Source organism: Oncorhynchus keta, chromosome 32, assembly GCF_023373465.1.
Source record: "Oncorhynchus keta strain PuntledgeMale-10-30-2019 chromosome 32, Oket_V2, whole genome shotgun sequence".
Taxonomy (NCBI): Eukaryota; Metazoa; Chordata; class Actinopteri; order Salmoniformes; family Salmonidae; genus Oncorhynchus; species Oncorhynchus keta.
The window spans coordinates 15,798,068-15,810,994 of NC_068452.1; the positions used below are offsets into that span (position 1 = coordinate 15,798,068).

At 41.4% G+C, this 12,927-nt stretch overlaps 1 protein-coding gene across 1 annotated transcript; it reads left to right on the forward strand.

Annotated features, from left to right (window-relative positions):
- The first annotated feature begins 1,991 nt into the window (after positions 1–1,991).
- LOC118365157 (cathepsin D-like) lies at positions 1,992–9,617 on the forward strand. Its single transcript, XM_035747121.2, has 9 exons — positions 1,992–2,189; positions 2,586–2,754; positions 3,054–3,177; positions 6,369–6,487; positions 6,711–6,910; positions 7,660–7,782; positions 8,082–8,226; positions 8,422–8,520; positions 8,750–9,617. Exons 1-9 carry the CDS (start codon positions 2,122–2,124, stop codon positions 8,909–8,911), a joined length of 1,209 nt encoding a protein of 402 aa, XP_035603014.1. The 5' UTR covers positions 1,992–2,121; the 3' UTR covers positions 8,912–9,617.
- The last annotated feature ends 3,310 nt before the right edge of the window (positions 9,618–12,927 follow it).

The window sequence follows — 12,927 nt, forward strand, 5'->3', positions numbered from 1 at the left end:
AAATGCACTATTGCATTTTGTAAGTTGTCTGCAGGTGGCTTGTTGTGAATGCACTCAAATATCAGGTCATTATCAGGTTATGTAAACTATGTTCTAATTCTCAACGTAGAAGGATTTGTCTTAATGTACAGTGTATGAAAGTGATGCTATGAAAATGATTCTTTCACCTTATCAAGCTCACTCTGACTGACAAATCACTGCCTATTACTGTGATTAAAAAGAGCATGTGGAACATTGTTTTCATGAAAGCATCTCTGCTTTGAACACCTCTCCTGTCCTTGATCCATACCACATACAGCCATTTGCAGATCTTTTCAGTGAAAGATGGTTATTGCGAGGCTGGAACATTTGTTAACTTCAAAACATGTTTTTAACACCCATGTGAAATGGAGGCCTGCAACACTTACAGATGTAAGTCTAATAGCATGATATGAAAGTAAACAAACATCAGAGCGTGCAATATGAAGGTATAGTCAGTTGACATTCTGAACCTTGTTTGAGGTTGGTAAGTCACATGACCAAGGAGCTATTGAAATGTTAAATTTAGACAAATTCATGTAAGATCTTGTGAGATGAAAATGGAAAAAGGGTGTGCAATATAGAAGGGTAGTCAGTGAACATTCTGAACCTTGTTTGAGTCCAGTTGGTCAAATGACCAATGAATGAGCTATTGAAATTCAAAAATGTAAATAAATCATTTAAAATAGTGCGAGATGTAAATCGATATCGGGTTAGCTGGGTTACCATCGGGTTAGCTGGAACCAGTTTTGAACGTTTTAGGAGTAATGGTTAAATAGCTATTGAAATTGGATTTGTCACTATGTTGACGGTCCCGAACTGCTGTTGGTGGACGTAAGGAAGACTACAGACATATATCTGTGGAATATCCAACCTGAAACTGTCTCTACCCCAGGTTGCAGTTATAAATGAGAACTGATTCTCAACTGGCCTACCTGGTTAAATAAAGGTGAAATAAATAAAAAACCTGCTGAGCAACTCATCCACGACTTTATTTCATCCAGTCTGGACTATTGTAATGCCCTTTTGGTTGGCACATCTGCCAAGTCCCTGAACTGGCTACAATATGTCCAAAACTTTGCTCCACGTGTCCTCACCCACAGCTCCACCACTAGCACATCATTACAGTGCTGCTCAACCTCCACTGGCTCCCCATATGCTCCCCCGCATGGACTACAAAATCCTGTTTCACACCTACCAAGCTATCCACAACTCTGAACCCAAGTACCTGTCTGACCTCAATCTGCCATCCTGCTCCAGACGCACCCTTCGCTACTCCAGGTTCGTCTCCCTGCAGCAGACTAAAAACTATGGGAGATGGTTTTCAGTTGCGCTGCTCCACGGCTGTGACACGCACTTACAGACACTATTAGGGCTGAAGAATCTCTGTCCTCCTTTAAAGGCACAGCTCAAGACCTTGCTTTTCAGAAAAGCTTTCAAGGGACGTACCCGTTGTGACAAACGGATGTTCGAACTCCGTTTTAGACGAGACTTTATGACCAAAATTATTATATTTACACTTTGTAGTAAATTTTGACACTATAATAACTTTTTTACGACTCATATCGATGATAGCCTGTTTTAAAAGTGATGCGTTGCTTTTTAAAGGCAGTCGGTCTTTAAGAGGGGTTCTTGCAGATGCAGCAACGCCCTGAATTGCGGACCGCAGTCAGACCCTTCCCCGTGTATCTTGTGATCCTGAGACAACGACTTGTCAAGTGCGCAGGATGGTGGCTGATTTAGAATGGTCGGTGCTATCCGGGATCCCCCCCAAGCTTTTATAATTTGAATCAACTGCGCAGTATATAAAAAAACGTCCAATCCGGACGTCCAAAGGATCCCCGATTGCAGACCAATTTAAAATGATGGACACTTTACTAGCCAATAAGACCGTCTAATGTGTGTTCTCTCTCCAATCAGGGTTCGGCCGAGTGAAGAAAACCGAGTGTGTACGGAAATCACCGAAAGACATACGGATATAACTTGGTTTCGTGCGTAGATTTGATAGTGCTCGGGTCTTCTGTGGACAGACGGGTTGGACGTCCAAAATTCGTGCTTAAAGTGAAAGAACTTACCATCCAGTTGGTCTATCAAAGACAAAATATGAAGTGTCTTAAAATATTGTATATAATCATCGCGCTGTTGATCGCGCACAGCTCTGCTATTATAAGGTAAAATATTTGTCTACTGTTTGGGAAACTTTTGAATAACTAAATAATAATTACTCTTACGCCATCCTGTGAGAATAGGCTATCTCTGGGGTAGTTTAATTTCCTGACATTATGCAATTGTTATTACATGCATGTTTGTTTAGGCACATGTATTTCAGATTTTGGTGCACACGTAGAACGTTTCCATAACGCTGGCATGTCCAAGACATCTAGTTTGCATTGAGGTTAACATAGATTGTACATTAAAAAATAACCAAGCTGCTCTTAAATGAATGGGGCCATCAGTAGAACACTTGTATAAAACAGGAAGTAGAGCGCACGAGTTCTGCATGATTCGTTAAACAAATTACGACAAAAACGGTCTCTATTTTCCTTATCATACATATTTGCCCTTAGAATTCCCCTCCACAAGACGCGCAGTATGCGCCGCCTGATGAGTGACAATGGGAGGAGTTTTGAACAACTCCAGGACATGGCCAAGACCGTTGGTGGTGCAGGAGCTAACGTACCAATAAACACTCCGAGCCCGAAAGTGCCAGTTGAGAGACTCACCAACTTCATGGATGTAAGTGGATATTGTCACTAGGCCTGGGTTAACTCTAGCTTGTTCTAGGCTGACTAAAGCAATTATAAGTAAAGCCAGGGTTCTCCAGGAGTTGGGTGTGCAGGCTTTTGTTCCAACCCTTCATAACATGGCCAATCTTCTAATTATGGGCCAGATTGAAGGTCATGTAATATATGGTTGAATTAAAAGCTTGCACATCCAGAATCTCTCCCTAGGAGCGAGGAGAAGAGAACTGTAGTATTAGACTTAGGCATATGTATTTATCATATGAATGTTGTTTGTATCAAATCTCTCTACAGGCTCAGTACTATGGGGTGATCAGCATAGGCACACCACCCCAGGATTTTACTGTGCTGTTTGACACTGGCTCCTCCAACCTGTGGGTGCCCTCCATTCACTGCTCCTTCCTGGATGTCGCATGCTGTGAGTCAGTCTATTATTGCATTCACTGCACTTCACCATAGCCGCAGGAAGTAGGGGTGCTGGGGGGAAAAATTAACGATGTTACTGAGTTACAGTTCATATAAGGAAATCAGTCCATTTAAATTAACAAATTGGTCCCTAATCTATGGATTTCACATCGCTGGGAATACAGATATGCGTCTGTTGGTCACAGATGCCTTAAAGGTAGGGATGTGGATCAGAAAACGAGTTAGTATTTGGTGCTACCACAATTTGCCTCATGCAGCATCTCCTTCAAATCGAGTTGACCAGGCTGTTGATTGTGGCCTGTGGCATGTTGTCCCACTCCTCTTCAATGGCTGTGTGAAGATGTTGGTGGGAATTGGAACACACTTTTATACACAGTCGTTCCAGAGCATCCCAAACATGCTCAATGCAGGCCATGAAAGAACTGCGAAATGTTCAGCTTCCAGGAATTGTGTACAGATGCTTTCGACATGGGGCCATGCATTATGCTGAAACATGGTGGTGGATGAATGGCACGACAATGGGCCTCAGGATCTCGTCACGCTATCGCTGTGTATTCAAACTGCCATCGATAAAATGCAATTGTGTTCATTGTCCGTAGCTTATGCCTGCCCAGACCATAACCTCACCGCCACCATGGGGCACTCTGTTCACAATGTTGACATCAGCAAACCGCTCACCCACACAATGCCATACACGCTATCTGCCATCTGCCCGCTACAGTTGGAACTGGGATTCATCTGTGTAGAGCACACTTCTCCAGCATGCCAATGAACATTTGACCACTAAAGTCGGTTACGATGCTGAACTGCAGTCAGGTCAAGGCCCTGGTGATTACCGTGAGCATTCAGATGAGCTTCCCTGAGATGGTTTCTGACAATTTGCAGGAATTCTTTGTGCAAACCCATAGTTTCATCAGAAAATCCTGGTGGCTGTTCTCAGATGGTGGTTGGTCTCAGACGGTCCTACAGGTGAAGAAGCTGGATGTGGAGGTCCTGGGCTGGTGTGGTTGTGAAGCTGGTTGGACGGTCTGTCAAATTCTCTAAAAAGATGTTGAAGGTGGCTTATGGTAGAGAAAATTAACATTCATTCCTGCAGCCAGCATGGCAATTGTACGCTCCCTCAACTTGACATAACTGCACATTTGAGTCACATTTTGTCCCCAGCACAAGGTGCACATATGTAATGATCATGCTGTTTAATCAGCTTTATGTGCCACACCTGTCAGGTGGATGGATTATCTTGGCAATGGAGAGATACTCACGAACAGGGATGTAAACAAATTGGTACCCAATTTTGTTTTTTGAGAGTATGGGATATTTTTATTTCACCTCATGAAACATGGGACCAATACTACATGTTGCGTTTATATTTTTGTTCATTATGTATGCATGCATGTATGTGCACTCAAACCACTGCATTTAACCATGGCAAGGTGACTGGGAATATGGCAGAATATAAACAGTGTAGTTTTTCACTCCGCAAAGCAATCAAACAAGCTAAACGTCAGTATAGAGAGAAAGTGGAGTTGCAATTCAACGGTTCAAACATGTGGCAAGGACTACAAAAGGAAAACCAGCCACATCGCGAGAAACCGACGTCTTGCTTCCGGACAGGGTAAACACATTCTTCGCACGCTTTGAGGATAACACAGTGCAACCGACGCGGCTCGCTACCGAGGACTTAGGGCTCTCCTTATCCGTGGCCGACATGAGTAAAACATGTCAGCCAAAACAATCCTGAAGCGAGGATTAGTCAGACCAGCATTGAATAGTTTGACGCACGAATACTTCCTGTTTTGAGTTTCTGCCTATAGGATGGGAGGAGCAAGATGAAGTTGTGGTCAGATTTGCATAAAAGAGGGCGGGGGAGGGCCTTGTAAGAATTCCGGAAGTTTGAATAGCAATGGTTGAGAGTCTTAGCAGCGCGAGTAGTACAGTCGATATGTTGATAGAACTTCGGCAGCCTCGTCCTCAGATTTACTTGGTTAAAATCCCCAGCTACAATAAATGCAGCTTCAGGATATGTGGTTTGCATAAAGTCCAGAGAAGTTATTTGATGACTGTTGAGGTAATGGCTTGGGATGGGATGTAAACAGCCGTGGCAATGACGGAGGATAATTCTCTTAGGAGATATTATGGTCTCCATTTAATTGAGGTACTCTAGATCAGGTGAACAAAAGGACTTGAGTTCCTGTATGTTCCTAGAATTACACCATGAGTCGTTAATCATTTATTCCTGTCTGCGCGATGTAGTAAGAATCCTGCCGGCTTTACCGACTCTGACGGAGTATCCCGAGAAAGTATGATACAGGCCCTGACGTCTCTCTGGGAAAAAAATCCTTGTTCTCAACTCAACTTTGTTATCCAAAGACTGAAATATTAGGGAGTAATATATTTGGAAGCGGCGGGTGGTGTGCGCACCTCCTAAGTTGAACCAGCAGGCCGCCTCGTACCTCTCCTCCGCCAGCGACGTTTTGGGTCAGCCTGTGGAGTGAGTTAAATTTCTCTGGGGAGAGTGAACAAAGGATCTAATCCAGGGAAGTCGTATTCCTGGTCGTAATGCAGGTAGTTCTGGTGAGTTTACCGCTGCTCTAATATCCAATAGCTGTATGTAATGACACGCATTTCCTGAGCTAATAATGTATTTTTTTTTTTACATAAATAAAAAGTACTTCAAAGTTTCCTAAGAGCTAGCCGCTATGCTGCAGTCTCCGTCAGCGCCATCAGATTGACTGTTTTGTACAGATAATTATTGGACTCGTTACAAATGCTTGTGAACACTGAAATAGAAATGCATTTAGTTGAAAAAATGTTCACACTAGTGCACTGGGCCTTCACTAGTCCTGTATTAGCGGACAATATAGATGTCTACAGTGCAGATTTTTTTTTCTTTTTTGCATCCTGTCGCTGCAGCACCCCCACCCCCAAACTACTTCCTGTGGCTATGCACTTCACTCATAACATTATGGTTTTACTACCTGCTGAATCTCCTATCATATAGTCATGAGATGGGTGCAAAAGCTAAAGTTGCAAATACCTTGTTTGCTCAGCCATGTTTTGGCATTGGACATCATATTCATATGTTTAAGGCATCATGAAGGGACGTGTTTGTTCTGTATGAAAATTAATGCCATTTATCCAGCCTGAGAAAGGTGTGAACTTCATATTGCACCTCTTGCTTAGGGCTCCACCATCGTTATAACTCCAAGAAGTCGAGCACCTACGTTCAGAATGGCACCAAGTTCTCCATCCAGTATGGCAGAGGCAGCTTGTCTGGGTTCATCAGTGGGGACACCGTCTCTGTAAGTGGACTGTTCTGTGTTGTCCATTGTTCCTTTGCATTCCTCTCATTTAAGTGGGCAAATCCACAGCATTTTTGTGACATTTTAACGCTGTCCATTTTAAGTGATTGAATGTGGAGCATAGTCTGCATACCATTTCTTACTGTGTATTGTCTGTAAACTTCACTGTTTTAGTCTGCTTTGTACATCACACTTCCTGTTCTTCATTCCATCCCTTTCTCAGTTGGCCGGCATGCAGGTCACTGGTCAACAGTTTGGTGAGGCCGTAAAGCAACCTGGCATCACGTTTGCAGTGGCACGCTTTGACGGGGTGCTGGGCATGGGCTACCCTACCATATCTGTCAGAAATATAACCCCTGTGTTTGACACCGCCATGGCTGCCAAGCTGTTGCCTCAGAACATATTTTCCTTCTATATTAGCAGGTTGGTTGGTTTTAGGGGTTTTACCTTTTTGAATACATTTTTACTGAGGGCCCTAGGTCAATGTGTGGTTTGGTGACTGTGATTTGTTTTTGAAACTTTTGTCCTGTTCATTGTTGGTGGAGGTCAACTGAAAGGAGTTTCTTGTATTTGAACTGGGATATTTTGAGCTCCTGTTACCCTGAAATTCTTCAACTAAATTTGCTGTCATATTTCCTCAAACAAGGAAGTGAAATAGTTAACCTAATTTCAGTTTGTGACAACAAGCACGTTATTGTGTAGAGAACCATCTAAACTGCTGTCGAACTATATTTTCCACTTTTCCAAAAATATTGTATTTTCAGCTGTTTGATGGTGTACAAAACTGAAAGTAAGATGCAACAACAACTTAATGGAAGCTAGAAATAGTGCACATAACATATCTACTGCTTAGACTTGCTTGCAATGAGAATGACATCTATAACTCACATTTCTATGTGAATTTAGTTTGGTCACCCAAAAAGTTACATATTGCAGCTTTAAAATGGCTTCCTTTTATGGGTAAAGTCTTTGAACATAAACCACAGGTTAATTCAATTCATTTTCATAACATGTACAACTTTCTATTCTTGTCGCCACTAGCTTCAATGGGGTTGAGGCAATACATATTCTGATCTGATATTAGATTGACGATCAAGACCCTCTTCCAGTGCACTAGTAGATTTATCCAATGAACGAATAACTTGTAACCCCTTTGATATCCTGTTCCTTAGAGATCCATCGGCTGCTGTAGGAGGAGAGCTGATGCTGGGAGGCACGGACCCACTGTACTACACCGGAGACCTGCACTATGTCAACGTCACACGCAAGGCCTATTGGCAGATCGAGATGAACAAGTAAGCAACTTGGTTCTCATCTACACAGAGGCTCTATTATATCCATACAAGAGAACTGCCCCCTTGTCGAAGCCATGAAGTTCAAGGCTGATGGGGTACTGTATGCTGTTTCCAGAAAGCAGGGTCCACATTATAGTGAATGGAAAAATGGCAATCTTCATGTAAATTTAAATAATCAAAGACAATCATGGTAACAATAATTGCTTCTATTACACCAGATGCATGTCCTTCAACCGATTTTATAAAATCGCACACAGAAGTTATGTCTTGAGTGATCACAGCTAATTGGTGCTCTGCAGTGTGGAAGTGGGCAACCAGCTGACGCTGTGCAAGGCCGGTTGCCAGGCGATTGTTGACACGGGAACATCCCTCATCACCGGGCCTGTAGAGGAGGTCAGGGCGCTGCACAAGGCCATCGGAGCCATGCCTCTACTGATGGGAGAGGTAGGTTAAATGTCTACCTGTTGTTCTGTCAGTTCCAACCTTTGTTTTAGTTCTCCTGAATGGTCAACAAAAGATCTCAATCATGCTTGGCAAGGCTCTATTTTCTTGTAACCCCAGTTGTTTATTTGTATTGTACTGACAAAGTTTTGATTTGTGAAGTACATGCAATTATTTTTAACTTTCACTTCCTCTCAGTATTGGATTGACTGTAAGAAGGTTCCATCTCTCCCCGTCATCGCATTCAACCTAGGAGGGAAGATGTTCAACTTGACTGGAGATGACTATATCCTGAAGGTAAATTACGCCTTCTGACCAGTGTTCACTGTGGCCTGCCTGCCTGCCAGTAGAAAATAGTCTGTGAAATTTGACATCAATCAGCATGAATTAAACGGTTAATCAAAGTTCGCATGCATAGAGATGCGTTTTATTATGTCTAGAAAATATATCTATTTCATTCTGTGGACATGCCTGTAGAGGTTGAAGTGTGACAAATCATTCAAAGCTTCTCCCCTATGTGCTGCAGGAGTCCCAGATGGGTCTAAAAATCTGTCTGTCAGGATTCATGGCAATGGACATCCCTCCTCCGGCTGGACCACTGTGGATCCTGGGAGATGTGTTCATTGGACGCTACTACAGCGTGTTTGACAGGGACGCAGACCGCATGGGGTTCGCCCCTGCAAAGTAGAAGGGAGAAAAAACAGCCCCTAGCCAGTTGTGGAGATTTGAAAGGATTTGAGTATAAGAAATACGGTGGGTTTATGAAACCAAGGTGTGCAAGGTGGAACTAGTACCTATTAAATCCCCACAGATCATGCTGAATTAGGAGGAAAAGCACACCACCAAAATGAACAAACTCCAAAGGGGTACCTTTTGCTTCTTGTGGGCCCTTTTTTTTGGGGGGTTTAAAATGTTCTTTTAAGACCAATAAGTGTTCATGAGTTCGGTGAATGATTAACAAATAGTTGCAGAATGAGACTGATATGAGCTGCTGTAGGCAGTTCAGCTTGGTGTTTTGTATAAAGACAAAGTGACGCAACTAGGCAGAAAAGATACACTATCTCCTCTGACAACGCAACCACTTTGTTTTTGGAAAGCAGATTACTGAATGCATGTCTTTACTCAAAATACATTTCCTTTGCAGATGAAGCAGAAGACTGCATGCATATCATTGTTGATTTAACAAAACTGATGTCCAGTGAATTTAACTATGTACCAGGGTCCAGTAATACCTTCAAGGGTTGTGAAACAATGTCGTCATGTGTACACGTATGTCGACCAAGACCACAATGCTTCTGTTTATAGCCTAAAAAGGTATGCATTACAGCATAAAGTGATTCTAACCCATTGAAATAAGTGTATTTTATTAAATAAAAATCAAGCCTTTTCCAGAATGAACTGTTAGCTAATGGTTGTATGCTTCGGCAGACACCCTTGGAGTTTAAGTGCCCTTAAAGAAGCTATACTTGTGTGTTAAGTACAGGGAAGGAAATTGACCCAACTGTCACAACCCCACCCTTTTCCCTATTGCAGGTGTAGGGATTAAAATTAAGAATTTTATGCACTGGTCAACGGAGTTAGTAGGCCTGATTTTACTAGCTGGTTTCAAAATCTATGCCATGCCATTTTTGACTAGCCGAATAGTTGAACATTCACTACTAGCTTGGTCTGAAGAGTACTAGCCTTGTGGGCTAGCTTAATTTCCATCTTTGCCGGCAGCCAGCTACCCGTTGCTTCACCTGCTGTATCCCACCCAAAGATTATTTTCCCTACAAGCCTCATGATTTGAAATGATTTACTCATTTAAAATTTCACAGAAAAACCACAAACATCTGCAACATTTATCAGAGTATACAAAGTGCTGTGTACCATTTCAGTTCCAGAGCTAAAGTTAAATAGAAAACCGCCATAAAAACATACATTGCATGGAAGCATATCGTCGCTAGGCTGAAATCCACAAGGTAGATGTAGTCTATTTTAGGCTTCATAAGATGTAACAAGCTTGCGTGGCAAAATTACCAACAGCACAGAAATTATAGTTGAAGACAAATCTGCACACACATCCTCTATTTTATAGAAAGTCCCATGAATTCAGTACATCTGAAGTGAAGCACTTCTTCAGAACACTACTGTGGTTGTAGCATTACCAAACGCTTTCTGGTTACAAATGTACAATAAATGGTAAACTCTACACAAAGATTTAGTTGTATATTGCACTACTGTACCAAAGCACACCCTCCACTCCTAGTGGAATACTACCTGTGTGAGAATTGTGGTAATTGGGAAGATGGAAAAAAAAAAAAATCAGATGTGCAAAGTGATAATTTAGGAATTGTTATGCAAATATGCATAACAATCTTGAAGGCTTGTGTTTTAACACTGGACATCTTGGCATGGGATGGTTATAGCTGCCACCTGACCTGGTTTAAATCCTGGTCTGCTGGACATCAACTCGGTCAACACCAGATTAACCCTGGCAGTCTTTCAATGTGGGTTTACCAGAGCCCTTAAATGCACACAGTGTAAAGTTAATGGAACTATAAATAAGGGAAATGTCTGAACTGAACACTCCTTTGTTCCAATATCCACACTAACATACCAAGAATGAAGCAATGTATAGGGTTGGGCATGCATTCCAAATAAGTGGTATGATGAAGTGGACATGGGAATATAGCCCACGTGTCCTCGGCCAAAGTAGCTCTTTGAGAAATAAGCCACGTCCATTGCCTTCAGGAAGTATTCACAACCCCAGACTTGTTCCACAAATGAAAAGCTGAAATGTCTTGAGTCAATAAGTAGTCAACTCCTTAGTTATGGAAAGCCTAAATATGTTCAAGAGTAAAATGTGCTTAACAAGTCACATACATTGCATGGACTCTATGCAGAATAGTGTTTAACACGATTTTTTTGAACGACTACCTCATCTCTGTAACCCACACACAACTATCTGCAAGGTCCCCCAGTCAAGACGTGAATTTCAAAACAGATTCAACCCCAAAGACCAGGGAGGTTTTCCAATGCCTCGCAAAGAAAGGCATCTATTGGCAGATGGGTAAAAAAAAGAAAAGCAGACATTGAATATTCCTTTGAGCATGGTGAAGTTATTAATTACATTGTTTTAAATACACCATTGATAAACCAGAGTTTAAAGGCTGTGATAGAAAACTGAGGATGGATCAACAACATCGTAGTTACTCCACAATACTAACCTAAATGACAGAGTGAAAAGAAGAAAGCCTGTACAGAATAAAAATATTCCAGGACATGCATCCTGTTTGCAATAAGGCACTGAATAAAAACTGCAAGAACTTTGGCAAAGAAATCAACTTTATGTCCTGAATACAAAGCGTTATATTTGAGGCAAATCAAACAGCACATCAGAGTACCACTTCATATATTCAAGCATGGCGGTGGCTGCATCATGTTATGGGTCTGCTTGTCATTGGCAACGCCTGGGAGTTTTTTTGGATTAAAAAAAAAAAAAAAAAAAAACAAAGCTAAGCAAAGGCAAAATCCTAGAGGAAAACCTGGTTCAGTCTGCTTTCCAACAGACACTGGGAGACACATTCACCTTTCAGCAGAACAATAACCTAAAAAACAAGGCCAAAAACAACATTGAATATTCCTGAGTGGCCTAGTTACAGTTGACTTAAAGTTGGCTTGAAGATCTATGACAAGACTTGAAAATGGCTGTCTAGCAACAACCAACTTGACAGAGCTTGAAGAATAAAAAACAAAAGTACAGATAAAATGTTCAATCCTGGTGTGCAAAGCACTTAGACTTACCTAGAAAGACAGCTGTAATCGCTGCAAAGTGATTCTAACATGTATTGACTAAAGGGGTGTGAATACTTACGTAAATTACATATCTGTATTTAATGTAATACATTTGCAAAAACATTCTAAAACATGTTTTCACTTTGTCATTTATGAGGTATTGTCTGTAGATGGGTGAGGAATATATATTTAATACATTTTGAATTGAGGCTATAACACAACAAAATGTGTAAGAAGTCAAGAGGTATGATTGCTTTCTGAAGACACTGTATCATGACTGAGCAAGAGTTACCTTATACCAGTAGGGACCACTGAAGCAAGATCAGACCCAAAAGGCAAACACTATGTGCAACTGGAAACAATATTTTTTTCCCACAGTGACTGACAAAGATGTGTTCTGTTTTTGGTAATTTTGCTCTCAGCTTAACATCCCAACTATCAACGTTTCATTTGCAAATGCACACCAACCATTTTGTGTTATGAGTAGGAGAAAGTTATGGCAGATTTTTCATACAAAAGGTATGCAACAACCAGTTCTACCTAACAAAGATCTATGAATGAACATATAGGTCAAGCATTTCATCTTAATGTCACAAGACATTTGACATCATAGACAGTACAAAGATGGTGTATAACAACTCTATGTATGATTAACTTTCTACATTGGTATTCTTACTCATGCAAACGGCAAACCTACCTAAGATGAAAGTATATATTCTTATTTCTCAACCCGCTTTCATTCAACAACTTTGGGAGGAGTACTAGGAAACACAAATCATCCGTAACTTAAATCCCATGAAGATAGGTTTCTATGTGATTTATACAATAGGCCTTATAGTGGGTGCTTCCACCAGTGGAGGCTGCTGAGGAGAGGACAATAATGGTTAGAATGCAGTGAATGGAATCAAAACACATGAATGTGTTTGA